Here is a 16,822-nt window from a genome sequence, read left to right as displayed (position 1 = left end):
ACAGGTAAAATAAAATTTATATTGATGATCTTTTCAATCTGCCTGACACACTTACTTAAAAATTACAAATGCACTAACTTCCCTCTTAAGAAAAATGCCCTCACCTAATCAAATATTTCTTACCCAACACTACAATTAAATTTCTTCAAGAGCAGTCCCCCCTTTACAAGGCCTATTTTTTTGTGCATAAGGGATGGACTCAAAAGTGGTGGATCATTCTATTTTTCTGTGCAGAAGGGTTTGGACTCAAAAGTGGTGGATCATTCTATTTTTCTGTGCAGAAGGGTTTGGACTCAAAAGTGGTGGATCATTCTATTTGGTGTACCATATATACTCACTTTTAAGTTGAGTCCAACTTCAAAATTGCAAAGACCCAAATATGCATTCACATAATGAGCCAGTACATCTGGATCTGTGCAGTTTGTTAGGAGTGAACAGTGAAACAACATAGATTATTAGGCGCACAAGGAAGATCAGGATCCTAATTTTTTGCAGTCTGACTCGACTTACAAGCGAGTACTTCAGTACAAGTGGACAGTTAACTGTGGAACAAACATGACAACAATTAGAAATGTTAACTTCTCTGGCTACTAAAGAAAATCCAAATTTCTTTAAAACACCCCATTTTGTACTCCTCAAGTTTTGTTAAGATATTTTTGGACCGATGCACAATGTTATTGGGGACTCTACCAATATAAACCTAAAAAAAAACTCCATTTAACATTCTGTAAATAATAGAGCAGCTGAAAAATTCTATCCAAACAAGTCTATATTTCTCAGAATTGACAAACATGAAAATAAAACATCCTACATCATCTTTGTAATCAATCAGAGCAGTGCAATAGTTGTACTCCGAATCTGAGGTTCACTATTTTAAATAGCTACAAACTGCCAAAATTGAAAAAAAGAACTGTTTAAAAGAAGCTTCATTATTCATGTGCCCATGTATAGAATAAATTTCCAAAGGAAATTAAACATACTCAAACTGTACAATCCTTTCATGAATGAATGATTACCTGGATGAATATACATGTAATACATTCAGTGTCCACCAATTTCTACTGACATTTCGATATAAATTTGTACATAAGCTGTCACATGCTTATTTTTGTACATTATTATAAATTCATGTGCATAGATACAGATGAAAATGCATGTCATGTACGTGTTTTTGTATGTGCAATGTAGCCATAGGTGAACATGTGTGTTGTACATGTTTCTGTATGTGCAGTACAGATACAGGTGTAGGTGTACTCTATGTGTTTCTGTATGTACAGTGTAGACACATGTCAGGTGAAAGTGTGCTGTGTAGTGTTTCTGTATGTGCAGTAAAGATACAGGCAAAAGTGCATTATGTAATTGTGTCTGTATGTACAGTGCAGACACAGGTAAAAGTGCATGTTATGTACATGTTTCTGTATGTGCAGTATAGACTGAAGCTGTACCCATTAATCAGCCATACTCATAATTGGGCCAATTATGATAACAATCGGTATAATTAGTATCAGCAGAAATAATCAGTGCTGATGTAAACAAATTTCCAAAATATAAATTTAATCATAACATTCATCTTGACATGGCTTGAATTTTAAATCAGAATTAAATAGTGGAAATTAAGGAATAAACATTTGATTTGGGAGTTAACTGAAAGAATATATTCTTAAAAGTAAATACTTTTTAACACACTTGCTGTAAACTACCGCTGATTGTCTGCACACAACAAATTATCAATACTATTCATGCAGTCACCCAAATCACAGCAGCCAACCAGCCAATCAGGCCTTGTGTGGCTGTGTAACTTCCAGCATACACATTAGCAGATAATTTCCAAGTCGGAAGTACTTTTCCACATCTTTGATACATGGTTTGCATAAGGTGATACAAAGCAAGGTGCGTGATATAGTTTCTGCCCAATCTGACCTCTGATGTGTAGCCAGACCTGTCCATCGGTGTAGCCTTGTTGAGTCTTACAGTACACTGGCTGATGGAAGAATTTCAGTGGAAACAGGTGATTTTAGCAGCAATGCCTCTTGATGAATCACACACAGGAGAATATTTGGCATGCAAACTGGACAAATTATGCAAGGAATACAACATTCCCAAAACTCATATCCATGTCCTTCTGCATGACTAAGGTGCAAACATAGTTAAAGCAATGCATCTGGCTGAAATTGACATCATCAGCTGTTTTGCACACATGCTACAGCTCGTTGTCAGTGATGGCATTCTGTTGCAACAAGCTGTCAAAGATGTTTTGGCGATCTAACAATCCATAGTCAGCAAGTTCCCACACTCCATCCTGGCACAACAGCAGCTCGTACAGCAGCAGGATAACTTTGGAATCCAGTATGTCCAGACACGGCAGGAATTCTACATACAATATGTTGGTTTCGTTATATGAACAAAAACAAGTCTTGGGGGCTTACGCTACTCTCTATGACCTGCCTAGCCTAACATCCCAACAGTGGGTCTTGATTAACAATATTGTGGACATGTTAGGCCCATTTGAGGACATTGCCAAGGAAGTAAGTGATAGCCAAACATCAGTATCGACCATTCTTCCTATGCTGAAAATGCTCTGAATGGTGCTGGCTCAAGAGCATGAAGCGAGTCAAGGTATTCAGACAATTCGCCATGATATGTTGACACCACTAAACACATGCTTTGCTGATGCTAACGTTACCAGCAACAAGAAGCATGTCTTGGTCACCATCTTAGATCCATGTTTCATGCATAGCATATTCAGCGAAGAATTACTTGTGACCAGATCCAAAGAATGGCTATGAGCAGAATGCAAGCAGGAGGAACCCCTGACCAAAAAAAGAAAAACTGAAACAAACACCACTGGACCATCAACGTCATTGTCTCCCTGTTATTTGTTTTCTGTTGCCTTTGACAATAATGTCCGTAATGTCAATAAAACAACCCATGTGGATGACACCATGCTTGAATTGTATCTGGCCAGCCCTCTGTTGCCATGAGAAGACATATACAGCTGGTGGAACGCTCACAGGTTTCAGTTTCCCTGCTTTGTCATATTAGACACAGGTGCAAGTGTGTTGTGTTAAGTGTTTCTGTATGTGCAGTGTTCAGGTTATTTTTTGTAATTACTGCATGTAAAAGAGGACCCCAAGGTAGACTGGTTCTGTATAAATAATAGTCACCATCTTAAAATAAAGAGATTATTATTGTTATTACTGAATGAATTTAAAAGGTTAATGAACTTATAAATACTAATATACTGTACAGGGTTCTACACTGTATGATATATGCTTGTTTATAAGTTTAATCTAACTGCAAACTGGACAGCCCCAGATCTGTCATTATATAATGTGCTGGCAAATCTTGGTCTGTGCAGTTTGTTAGGAGTAATTAGTAAATTTAAGAACGCAGCCTAAATTAGTAGGGCATCTGTGCAGGGTGGGAGGAGGAAATCTGGCTACAGGTAGGTATTTCATCGTTAAAATTAGTTTTACCACCCACCCACCCAAACCACATTTTAATATCAGTAATACATACTTGATGCTATTGCATAAATGAATTTATCAGTTTGGTGAGAGACTGAGGATCCCACATCTGGCAAATGAAAAATAAATACAAAGGAATACTCATCATCATTCAAAAGTCACAGACTACTGCCAGATGGTGTCTGAATGGGACATTTTTTGCACAACAACTATTGGACCTGAGGAAAATATCCCTTTGTTTTGGTCAGCTACTGGGCAAAGGTAAAAGGAGGAGAAGGTTATGTGAGAATGCCAAAACATGATTTTCATCCTATCTTTTAGACATGAACAAATTTGACTGGACCATAAGATATCAGTGGCTTGAACCTCAATGGTTTGAATATTTTACTGAATGTAAGGTCTCTAATGTTAAGGGACTGGTAAACGCTTGTCTTATTTGTAGCATTCCATTTTGAATGGTGGAAGCAGAAATATCAGTTGAGCCCTTAATATGGAGGAAAAGACATCTTCATCCTTTCTTTTCTCTTCTGAGGCTGCAAAAAAAAAAATGTGAAGCCCTAACTAGACTTAAAAGTTTATCTTGATCATCCCAACACAAATACAGCTGAGAGCAGTGACTGATGGAAGCTGGCTTTTTTTGCTAAAAACCTGGTTGGCAAAGAAGAAAAAAATGACTCAGTTTCCACTGAACCTTATACAGCCTTGGTCTATGAATAGGGCTTGAAGTGTGCTCTTTCATCTCACAGATGCTGAGGACAGCAAGATGACAGTCTTGAGGGCAAGGTCATTAAAGAAAGCTGTACCCAAAGGTTCATAAGGGGGCCAATTAAGAGACCACAAGACAGATTCCCTTTATGCAACAGTGAGCAAGACACTGGCCTTTACAGCTCAGTTAGAGTTCATTCTAATGGCTAGGCCTTCAAAAATTTAAGAGTGGTAGATAGGGCAGCAATACAGCCCTTCAAAGTAGAAACTGTGCATGTTTTCTCTGTAAAAATGAAGTTAAGAAAATCAGCCAATGCACTCACTGAGAGAGAGTTAGGATGGACATGTTTTCTACAGCACCAATCACAAAATTCTGTTTGGCATAAAAGACCGAAAACATGGCTCATCTCCTGGACTGAATGATGCACAACTAGCCACCTTGTCTGAATACTCCACCACAACCCAGGCCGATCGGTCAGGGGGGACTGAGGAAATGTAAAAGGGTAGCTTGTTGTTTAGCCTTGTGACAGAGTCCCCCAAAGATGGAACAGGAAGTCTGCTACAGTTTGGTGTTGAGACCATTCCTTGGGGACTATCTTTCCTCTTTCTGTCTGCATGAGTTCGAGTCTCGGATTCAGCCAATGTGGGTATGTGAGAAAGCTTACCAGTAGCTTCCTGTGGGTCAGTGGTTCTTTCCGGGGTTTTCCTCTACCATTAATACTGGCCACCATGTATAGCCTATCGTGTGCTGAAAAATGGAATTGAACCTTACAACAACAATCTTTCCTCTTCTTGACAGAATGTCTGCCAAAATATTCTTTCTGCCAGGAATGTGGTAAATTTCTAGGCACTGCTACCTGGTGCCACAAAATTTACATTAAAATTTCATTTGTTAGGCTTAGTGTTTTATGGCACAAAAACACAAGCAGTGTCTTAACTAGGAACACACTATGGCAGCTAACCTTGCCCTTTTGGTCTCAAATCTGGCAAGCTAACCATTAAGTCACCATTAGCTGCCTCTGACAGGTGAGAGCATCAGGCTTATTCTACATCTCGGAGCCGACAGGTATTACAAGTGTCTTGACTTTTCAAAGAGAAACTGAAGGCATATTGCTTGCATTAATAAAGGTAAAATTATTGAAACCCATGTAAAAGGTGCCCAATGCAGTCAGTTTTGAAGTGATTAGAACTAATGTACTTTTTTTTTACATGTGGGTAAAACTGATTTACATTGCATAGGCTCCTGTTTAATTTGCATCTTCTCAACTCGGGCTACCAATGACAAGAATGAACTATCGTTAATGCAGACAGTCAAGTACATCATCCAATCTGTGAACTTTAAATCTGAATGTCAGTCCCAACAAATGACAAGGTCATTTGTTATACTGGAATCTTTCTTAAGGAAGTTTGAGCAATCCTTTTTGCCTTTATATTCTGCAGATCATGCAAAACTCTAGATTATATTTCCTCTATTATGAGTTGTTGCTAAGCAACTGGTAGAATATAGCATGCAGTTCAATGATTTTCTTGGCAGACACATCTTGCAAAATATTATTGGGGTTTTAGAACAATAAGCATTGAAAGAAAAAAAACATTCAAATGAAATAAATAAAGGCTGAATAAGAGATTTTATTTTTATACTATTTTTGGAAATACCGTAAAGACTAGTTCAGTAGAAATGCACCACAATACCCATACCAACAGGATGTTCCAGAATATACTCGTAAAACAGCATACAGCAACTACTAAGTTTCTACAAAGTTATTAATGGTATCATTAAAATGGCAATTACATCATTAAACATTTGCGTCAAACAGTTAACATTAACATGGTGCTCTTTTTATAAAAATTAAATACAATATTTCTGCCTCTATAATCTACTTACCTGTCTTAGATAACCATGCAATTTACATAACTGATCTGGCTTTTCAAACAATGTTCAATTTACATTTCCACATCACACGCAGAGACTAAAACCATTTAGGTGTTTTTAGTGACATCTTTGTGCCAATATTTGAAGACGAACAGAATCATACTTTGATACACCCTGCTTGTTTTGTCTGTTCATACTTTATAGGTAAAAATAGTTGTAAAGATTAACCGAGGGATATGCAATAAATACAAAACTGCATTTGTGATCTGAATGGAATGAATTAGTTATATATGGCACATGTTGTCTCTGCCTGGTGGCCTCAATGTATTCTTATGCCATGTACAATACCAATTCAATCTTTCTGCTGACTCAACAGAAAGCATGAATGAAGTTTTGTATCATGTATGTCTAATGCAAACTCTGCCATTATAAGTTTAATGTCGTTTGCATGAAATCATATTTAGAACAGACAGTGCAGAGACCCATACCTGCCAGCATATTGTGCAATGTCAAATCTGAGACTATTCTGTTTACAGTTGCATGGGCATTATATGAAGGCCAAAAGACCTACTACTTTAGAACACTGTCCCCCATCTCCTCACAAAAAAGAATGAAAGAAGCACCAACCTGTTCTCTCCCTGACATGCCGTAGGAAGCCATGTGATACACACAGTCAACACCAGCAAAAACCTCTTCCAGGGCTGAATAATCTGTGATGTCAACCTGCAAGCAGGGCAGATAACTTTAATGTATTTAAAATCAAACTAGATTCCCCATTTTGTGTAGTACCTCCTTTTGCTGCAAATCTATCACAAAATGGATTCAATTTAACACTTCCATTCCTTGTAAACATTTTGGTCATACAATTCCTCAGAAAATAAAGTTGAAATTTATGAATACATACATCCCCTCCTCAAAATAGAATAATCTTTTTCTGTTAACTTTTAGTAAAAACCAATTTGTGTCTGATAATCCTTTTGTTCTAGCCATACAGTACATGTTATACATCGATTACCATGACAATTTAATAATTTTGTCTTGATACGAAAATTTGACCAGCCATTTTTTTTTACATTTCACAACAAATGTTTATTTTCTGATTATTAGAAGTCTGATGACTAACCTTTACTTTTTACAGCATCTGAAAACCTAGTCAACAAGATTACTACCATATCTACTTGCTTATTAAGTTGAATCCAACTGCAAAGACCCAGATTTGCTAAGGTATAATGTACTGGCAGATACAGGTCTATGCAGTTTGTTAAGAGTAACCAGTAAAGCATATACTCTGAACTGCTGGCCATTTATCCAATGGCACATAAGAGTATATGTTGTTTGCAGTTGGAAATGACTTATACCTGAGTATATATGGTATTAGTTTGTTAATTTTAACTTAACGGATGGAAACAACTAATCCTTCCCAAGTCATACTCTATGATTTATACTATTTTAATGTCATGAAATATGTGCTAAATAAGTCAACTCGGCATAGATTTGATTGCAAAGTACCGACTACTGTTACTCTGGCAATACAATTAAAAACATCACATAGCTGCTTATGGTTACAAGTTAGTCACTGATTATCCCAAAGCACTGGGATTCATTTCCACTTATGATTACAAGTTAGTTGCTGATTATCCAAAAGCACTGGGATTGATTTCCACTTACAAGTTAGTTACTGATTATCCCAAAGCACTTGGATTGATTTCCACTTATGATTACAAGTTAGTTGCTGATTATCCAAAAGCACTGGGACTGATTTCCACTTACAATTACAAGTTAGTTGCTGATTATCCAAAAGCACTTGGATTGATTTCCACTTACAATTACAAGTTAGTCGCTGATTATCCAAAAGCACTGGGATTGATTTACACTTATGATTACAAGTTAGTTACTGATTATCCAAAAGCACTTGGATTGATTTCCACTTACAATTACAAGTTAGTCACTGATATCCAAAAGCAATGGGATTGATTTCCACTTATGATTACAAGTTAGTTGCTGATTATCCAAAAGCACTGGGATTGATTTCCACTTACAAGTTAGTCGCTGATTATCCAAAAGCACTTGGATTGATTTCCACTTATGATTACAAGTTAGTTGCTGATTATCCAAAAGCACTGGGATTGATTTCCACTTACAATTACAAGTTAGTCACTGATATCCAAAAGCACTGGGATTGATTTCCACTCATGATCACAAGTTAGTCGCTGATTATCCAAAAGCACTGGGATTCATTTCCACTTATGATTTCAAGTTAGTTGCTGATTATCCAAAAGCACTGGGATTCATTTCCACTTATGATTACAAGTTAGTTGCTGATTATCCAAAAGCACTGGGATTTTTTTCCACTTATGATTACAAGTTAGTCGCTGATTATCCGAAAGCATTGGGATTCATTTCCACTTATGATTTAATTATTGCTATGTGTGTGCAGGTTTGACTAACAAATAGATAAATCAATTTTTTTTTCTCAAATTTAATTTAAACTGAAATCAATGTCCTAATGTTTTCAATCTGCAATTTCATGTCATCCTTTAAAATTATTATGAATTTAAAAAAGAAACATATGAATGAATAGAACTGGTATGAGATACATGAAATTTGACAAACTGGATATCTAAGGAATATATGAATGAACAAACAATTAAGCATAGGGATAAGAAAATGAAAATGATTGTAAGATTAAAAATAGAAACTTTGCTCATTAACAAAGACATTTCATTTTGCACATTTCTATACTATTATGAAACCAAAAAGTGAGATTAGTTACCTAGATGTAAACTGAACAAACTGACAGATGCAATGTTTTGGACAAACTTCTAGTGTTTTCATTAGACAGAGCAATACAATTATTATATTCTTAGCTTGTCATTCTCGGATGAAAACAATAAACATACAGTGTAAATGACAAGCAACTAATCTCCTAGAATTAAAGAACTTTTGACAATAAAGCAAATCTCTGTGTTATTATACTTGCCACATCTTTGTAATAATGTACTTGCCACATCTGTGTTATTGTACTTGCCTCATCTTTGTATTAATGTACTTGCCTCATCTTTGTATTAATGTACTTGCCTCATCTTTGTATTAATGTACTTGCCACATCTGTGTTATTGTACTTGCCTCATCTTTTTATTAATGTACTTGCCTCATCTTTGTATTAATGTACTTGCCACATCTGTGTTATTGTACCTGCCAAATCATTGTATTGATGTACTTGCCACAGCTCTGTGTTACTGTACTTGCCTCATCTTTGTATTAATGTACTTGCCACATCTGTGTGCTAATGTACTTGCCACATCTTTGTATTATTCTAATTGCCACATCTCTGTGTTATTGTACTAACCATATCTTTGTATTAATGTACCTGCCACATATCTGTGTTAGTATACTTGTTACATCTTTGTATTATTCTAATTGCAATATCTCTGTGTTACTGTACTTGCCACATCTCTGTGTTAATGTACTTGCCACATCTTTGTATTATTCTAATTGCCACATCTCTGTGTTATTATACTAACCATATCTTTGTATTAATGTACCTGCCACATCTCTGTGCTATTGTACTTGCTACATCTGGTATTTATTTTATCTGTCTTTCTTGAGCACATTGCAATTTAAGATAGTAAAATAACTTGATGAGTATGATCTAAATAGAATAAGTATATGGATAATAAACGGCCACGAATAAGGGAGCTATTAATGCTGATTGAGATAGGTAGTGATAAACTGGTAATAGAATGGCATCAATGCTGTCATGCTAAGAACAGTAACTCTGCTTGTCTTTACTTAAACCCAGTTGTGTTTTCCTTACAGGGTGGGTGGTCAAAATTTAAAATTGTAATTAACCTACTATTTTACATGTAATAAACCAAATTAGCAATCAAATGTGTTAAATAAAATACTGTTAATGTTATTTTATCACAAACCCTACTTCCTAAAATTTTTACCAAATCAGACGTTTACTATTAAAATTTGTATTATGTGCCATTACACATCTAGCTAACTTTTTCAAGATCAAACTGCTCACATATATTTGATTTTAAGAAAAAGCAAAGAAAGTGCTGTGTTTGTTTCACCATCTCATTATAAGGTGAGACTAAATTGTGCTTATGAATACTTGTCTCATTACCTGGATAAACTCCATATCTTTGTGTAAAGTCCAGATTGGTGGTCTCAAATCAATCAATAAAACATGATGACCCTTCTTCACCAAAGTCTTTCCCAGCCAGAATCCCACATAACCTCCACCTCCTGTAATGAGATGCGTCTGGATTCCCACCTCCTTCATACTGCGTAACTTAACCATCCCCTCCTCCTGTAGCAGAGTCAAAATAAGTAGATGACTGATTCGTCCACGTGAATTTCATAAACATTACTGCACACTGTATGAGGACTGTTACATCAGGACTATAAGCATTACTGTACTCTGTCTGAGGACTGTTATGTTAAGCATAACTGTATACTATATGAGGACTATTATGACCAGAACATGCAAGACTGCAATACTAATGGATCAGTTTCAAAGTTCTGATAGAAAGTATCAACTTTCGACATAGTATTCATTAATCTAACTGGTAAGCCCTGAATTAACACTCATCCAATCCAATTAACTTGATGAGCCAGACATTCTGAATCTGTCTCAAGTCAAGTGAGTACATCTTTCATCTTTCGGTTCCTGTAACTGCTATTTACTTCTAGTGGGTCGGTGGTTCTTTCGGGGGTTTTCCCGGGTTCTTCTTCCACCATTAATACTGGCCGCTATGTATAGCCTATCGTGTGCTGAAAAATGGCGTTAAACCCTACAACAACAACACTGCACTCTGGTGCACTGAAGGTCAAAGGTAAATGGAGCAGAAGGTAGAGTGAAACCAACAAAACAGGGTTCTCATAACATCCTGCAATCCCAATTGGTTAACACATGCATATAAAGTAGAAATAGCATCCACTTCATGTGCTTAATTCCCATGAAAGGTCCCTCTAAATAAGGGGACTGATATGGCCTCATAATAATAAGGACAACCTGGTTGGCAGCCTTGAATAAAAACTTGGCCTGGTAGACAGATCACTTGAGATCAACCAAGCATGAACCATTCTAAAAGGTGGGAAGACATAAATAGACAACAATTCAAAATCAGACTGAAGGCGTTGACTGCCCAAGCCATCTGTTATGCGACTTGGGAGACCAAAAAGGAGAGCTTGTTGTTCAGTCTCATTGTGAACAAGTCCACCAAATGTCTCCCTCCTCCCTCTATGAACAGGGATTCTGCAACCGATTGGTGCAGCAACCATTCCATTAAGACTACTTACCTCTTATGGGAGACTGTCTACAAGAATATTTTCTTACCAGATTATTTCAAACACTACTACCAATGTGTTGTTGTCAGAGAGAAACACATAATGAATCCTTATTTGGTTGACACACCCATGATGGGCTGAAAATAAAACATTCATTTACAAATGTGAAGGAGAGCTTTATCCCAGGACAACAAGCTCAGAAGTAATACCCAATTAGTGAAAGCCTCATCACAAATCAGACATTTCCATGTACAGATAGGAGTGGGCTTTAGGGGTGTGCATTGGGTCTTCATCCTGCAGCTGGTCTAGATTGGCCCACCAACTCAACAGGTCATGACATTCATACCTCAAAGCAATCTGGGCTAAGTGTGCATCCTTGTGCAGCTTCCAGTTTGCCACAAGTGCAGTCCTCCATGGCAATCCAAGCCTGCCACATAGTCGGAGGTCCCAAGGTAGGATATCTGTAGACCGACCTACGAGATCTTGATCTGAAGAGGACCACCAAATGAGCCAGGATTCTGGGTAGAACTTAAGCTATTTCCTGTCAGGAGGAAAAACTGGAAGGTGCCAGTATCAGTATGCACCCTGAAGGTCAATGGAGACTTCCCAGTTACCAAGCATTATAGGTTTCTGATTGAAGTATAGTCTCCATCTAGAACGGTTCCTCTTGAAAAAACATGATTAGTGAGAAGAGGTCAACCATAAATCAAAACTTTTTTTTGGAAACCAGGAAAATCTGGGAGGAGTCTCCAAGCTAGAGATTGGTTGATTCCTACCATCTCTAATGCACCCTTCTATTGAAGGGTTTACACCTCTGAACTTACTTACAAAGAATGGGGGTCCTTGCGAAATGGAGGGGGGCAGAAACTATATCTGACCTTCACTATTTATGTATGTATGTAGAAGTTTTTTTTAAAGACACTTTAGTATAAATAGTTACCAAATCAATGTTCTGTCCAAATATGTAAAAATGAAATTCACTAAACTTTTCAATATTAAACCCTTCCAAAAAAATGTATAATCCCTTAATGCATAATGTAGAAACCCTTCCAAAAAAATGTATAATCCCTTAATGCATAATGCAGAAACCCTTCCAAAAAATGTATAATCAAGTTATTTTTATTGTTGTTATGGGTTTAATGCCAGTTTTCAGCACATGATAGGCTATACATGGCAGCCAGAATATCTGGAGGAAAAACCTGGAAAAGCCCTGGCAAGATTCACTGTCCTACAAGAAGCTACACACAAGCTTTCTCACATGCCCTTATTGTCTGAGCATGAGAATTAAACCCATATGGTGAAATGCCAGTGATCTGTAAAGACCACATTGTCATCTGAGGCCCACTATAATTATGTACAACATAAAATATACAATGTAAAGATATTAAAATTCTGTAAAACAGATGAGGGTAACAGATGCAAAATCCTTAAAACAGTACAGATAGGACCCATTATCTTACATTATTTCCCAACCAAACCACACTGGCATCCCGGGAAGAGGGACTCGTGTCATGGGATGGTTTCAGTCCCTGGCTTGAATTGGTGTGCTTCCTTGCCTGTACAGACTGTATCCTTTTAAAACAACCTCGAGACCTTACATATGTAAAGAGCAAGTTTTGGTAATTGCCTCCAGCAAGTGCTGCAGCTGAATACAAAGATTCCTTCTTCAGACAATTAAAGGAGGCTGCCAAAGAAAAAATGGTATGCACAGCTATCATTACCAGAGTACAAGTTTTAAGTTTCAGTATCTCCAGTGTCTGGACTGGAAGGAGAGCCCAGGTCCATCAAATGTGGGTGGTAGACTCTTCCTTTCTCCTGAACCTCTGCCTATAACAACAGATGGTAGGAAAAGGAAGATCCAGAGAGAGAGAGGAGGAGAGACAATTTCAGCTGGTTTCTCAGCAAAATTGCAGAGTCTGGCAAAACTGAAAGGATGTCATGGAGAAAGGTCTTCCTAACACAGTGTCTCTCTGATAAGGAGACTGGGGAATATGTGTATCTTCATCCAGCAAATACTCACAGGGAGTAGTGGGACCACTCCTACTAACTGGCTATTCAGAGCAAATACTCACAGGGAGTGGTGGGACCACTCCTACTAAAAGGCTATTCAGAGCAAATACTCACAGGGAGTGTTGGATCCGCTCCTACTAACAGGCTATTCAGGAAAATATAGCTTGTCCCTCCTATAGGCATTACAACGTCCTGCTTGTAGCGAGTGATGCCCTTACTTGCAGACATCTGGGGGAGACAAAAGTGCTTCTTGTCCATCTTTTATCATCTGGTGTGAGAGGACTGGGCCCCTCCTTTTGTTTGGCTTCACATGAGAAGATATAGGTTTGCTCTGATAAGAAGGTATGAGCATCCATGGTGCCATTAATGGAAAGGAGGGATTACTTAACTGACCTCACCCCCTTCCTTAGTCAGATGAGTGTACATAGACCCCATATTAAAAACAAAAATTGATCATTATAGACTTAGGTTTTTTCTTCTCAAATCAAATCAGAATAATAGTTAACTCAACATAAACTTTACTTGAAAATATATCAATCAGGGATATTTTACAAGCAAAATCAGTTTTCTAATCTGATTTGAGCAATACTTAAATTTTATTTTCAGTTTATTTAAATTTTGGGGAAAATTTATATGAAATATAATTTGCAATGGATACCTAGACTGGACTGAAACTATTACAAAAGTACATTTTGTTCAAAATTTTATGAAATGCTAAAATATTTATCACATGAAAAGTACAGTACATGTACAAAGATCCACAAAATATGCTTATTACTGGTTTTACAGCATTCTTTTATTTTAATGTCATTTTTTTTATATAAAATGGTGAATGAAGATATATAATCTTAAGCCAAATTAGTTTCGACAAAAAAAACTGACCAATAGTTTTATAAAAATGCTTTAAAACAATTATTTCAATAATAGCATTGCCTGAGGTATTAAAGAGAAACATGTGCCAAAGGTTTCCTGTGGATTGAGTACATTTTTGGGCAATATCTGTTTTAACTATTTTAATTCCATCTTGGTCCGACTCTGAAGCAATAACGTAGACCAAGCTGTAAATCAGTTCAAGAGTTCAGAACTAATAAAGAATTATTTTCTGGTCCTGTAACAGCTAGTTGGTCAGTCTATTTTCAACAAGCTGAGGGCAGAAAATCAAATATAAAATTGCCAATCCAATAACTGCCTTGGTTTTGAAAAGCTTTCACTTGTAAATATGCTTGCTTACACCTTAAAAGATTTTGTTTTTTCTATTTAATAAAGAGTCAAAAAATAATGTCTATTCAATCTTACATACGCAGTGATGACAATTTTCCTGCTGATCACATTCAACAGTTCGCTGACTCGTGTAGAACAACGGTACAGGTACAAGGTGTTAGCCATATGAATAATAAAGTTCTAATAACATTAATAAGAGCATGAAACAACCATTTAAAAAAATTTAGAGACAGAAAAATCTAGTCTCCAAAATCACTGCAATCTTAAAAATGTATACATTATTTTTTTAAAAAATATAAATCTGTTGCCATGCACTAGTTTAACCAATGTTTAGTGGGAATCAACTAAAACTACCTGATATTACCTTTCCAACATGTTTAGTGGGAATCAACTAAAACTACCTGATATTACCTTTCCAACATGTACATTCTATTTTGAAGATCTTAACAGAAAAATAAAATCTTGATAAAATATAGTTGCTTTTCCTCTAAATTATTTATATTAAAGACTACTAAACTTAACATATATACCTGCTTATATGTTGGGTCCAGTTGCAAACTGCATTAACAATAGTAGAACATATATATTTGCTTATAAGACGACTCTGACTGCAAACTGCACAGGTCCAGATCTGCTGGTACATAATGTGCCGGCAGATCTGGGTCTGTGCAGTTTGTTAAGTGTAATCAGTAGAACATAGACCTGGATGTGCACTGTGATTGTAGATCAGGGTCTCTGTTGTTGGCAGTTAGATCCAACTTATAAACAAGTAAAAGCTGTATAAAAAAAATAAATCACATTCTGTCAGTAGACACCAATAAATTGAATGCATAATCAACCCCATTTTCATCAATGTCATTTCAATGTACATGATCAATATTTATAAAAAGGGCAAACTAGCATGTAATAGAGAAGCAAACAATTTAACAAGTTCTGGCCACAATGATGAAACAAAAATAATAAATAGTGCAATGCTGAATAATTTCTTAAGCACAGGCACACGATGCATGCAGTATGCAAGCCAGCTTTTACGTATCAGGATGATTAGGTCAGGTGCACTTGATTTCTGTCCTTAGACTGTGCCTCTTTCATACTGAATATTACTATCTGTTTGTTAAACTATCCTGAAGAATGGTGTGGGTCCCATACCACTAAGTCACAAGAAGTGCAATTGTCAAGATGCAAAGTACTTTGTATATGTGATCAAGTAAAGCATTTTCCATGACAATAGGTAAACCTAATAAAAACATAATTTACTGTCCTAAAATACCACTGTAGATGGTGAAGCAATATGTAATATGCACAGCCTAGGAGAAGCAAGCACACCTGTAATATGTTTACTTACTGACATTTTGAATGTGCCTAACAGGGTGCTCTGCAAAAAAGAAGTATTCCCATGTACAACGACAATAATGCCTGCATGATAGAATGGAAATGTTTTGTACCGGGGCCAGTGCACTTTTTTCTGTGCTGCGTCAAACAATAATTTTTTCCAAATATAATGAAATACATCTTTAAAGTTGTGAATTTCCACAGATAAGGAAAATTGAGGCTGTTTGTAACTTTGATATGACCTGTACAGTACATTTCATATAAAATCTGATGTCTGGCAAATTGAAAATAAACACAGAATCACACACAGTGCAACTGTCATTTCTAATGATTCAGCTACATGGAATGTTCCATCAATATAACACACCTAAATGCTACTTTCACGGATTCAAAAATATTCTGTCTGTTTTTGTCATGTGACTCAAGTGTCCATGAATCTGTAAAGTGACTGTCTTGTAAACAATTTGATTATTACTTTCAGCCATGTCCCTGTCATACCATTCCTAAATCTTGTATTCTCTTTTCTCCAGGGGTTATGCTACCAGGTGAAGTGGGCAACTAAGTCTCCTAAAAAATGTAACCTTTGCTTTCTTCTGTTAGGAAAACAAAAATGACTTCACCCTGTGATTTTATGGAGGTATATTTTATTGACGTTAGATTCTGAGATGCTCTCTTGCTTTAACCTAGTATGATTCAGTGCCGTCTTGTAGCTCATGGCAAAATATAGACATCAAGCCATCAAAAGGCTGGGGTTGATGTGAACTGCACTGACAAACTTGTGCACATTCACAGGTATGTGTTAAGATAGCTGATTGACCATCAACCCTTTCCGGAGTAAGCTAGCAACTATCACTGCTCAATTTCCACAATTATCCTTTGACGATAAAAACATACAAATATGAGTTTCAAAACA

General features: G+C 36.6%; 1 protein-coding gene across 2 annotated transcripts in view; it reads right to left on the bottom strand.

Moving 5' to 3' along the window:
- The window catches only part of LOC149802887 (short-chain dehydrogenase/reductase family 42E member 1-like), a 126,684-nt gene that overhangs the window by 104,579 nt on the left and 5,283 nt on the right, over window positions 1-16,822 (bottom strand). The window contains exons 2-4 of one of the 2 annotated variants that reach the window (XM_089952357.1): window positions 15,923-15,952; window positions 10,181-10,366; window positions 6,673-6,768 (exon numbers count right to left, since the gene is read on the bottom strand). In XM_089952357.1, coding sequence (XP_089808483.1) covers window positions 6,673-6,768; window positions 10,181-10,366; window positions 15,923-15,928 — 288 coding nt within the window. In that variant the 5' untranslated portion in view covers window positions 15,929-15,952. The remainder of the gene's footprint in view (window positions 1-6,672; window positions 6,769-10,180; window positions 10,367-15,922; window positions 15,953-16,822) is intronic. The other variant, XM_089952358.1, reaches the window with a different exon arrangement.

Source organism: Sinohyriopsis cumingii, chromosome 3, assembly GCF_028554795.1.
Source record: "Sinohyriopsis cumingii isolate HCF-2022 chromosome 3, ASM2855479v2, whole genome shotgun sequence".
NCBI lineage: Eukaryota > Metazoa > Mollusca > Bivalvia > Unionida > Unionidae > Sinohyriopsis > Sinohyriopsis cumingii.
The sequence above is the reverse complement of the archived record's forward strand: the minus strand, read 5'-3'. Positions and strand labels throughout refer to the sequence as shown.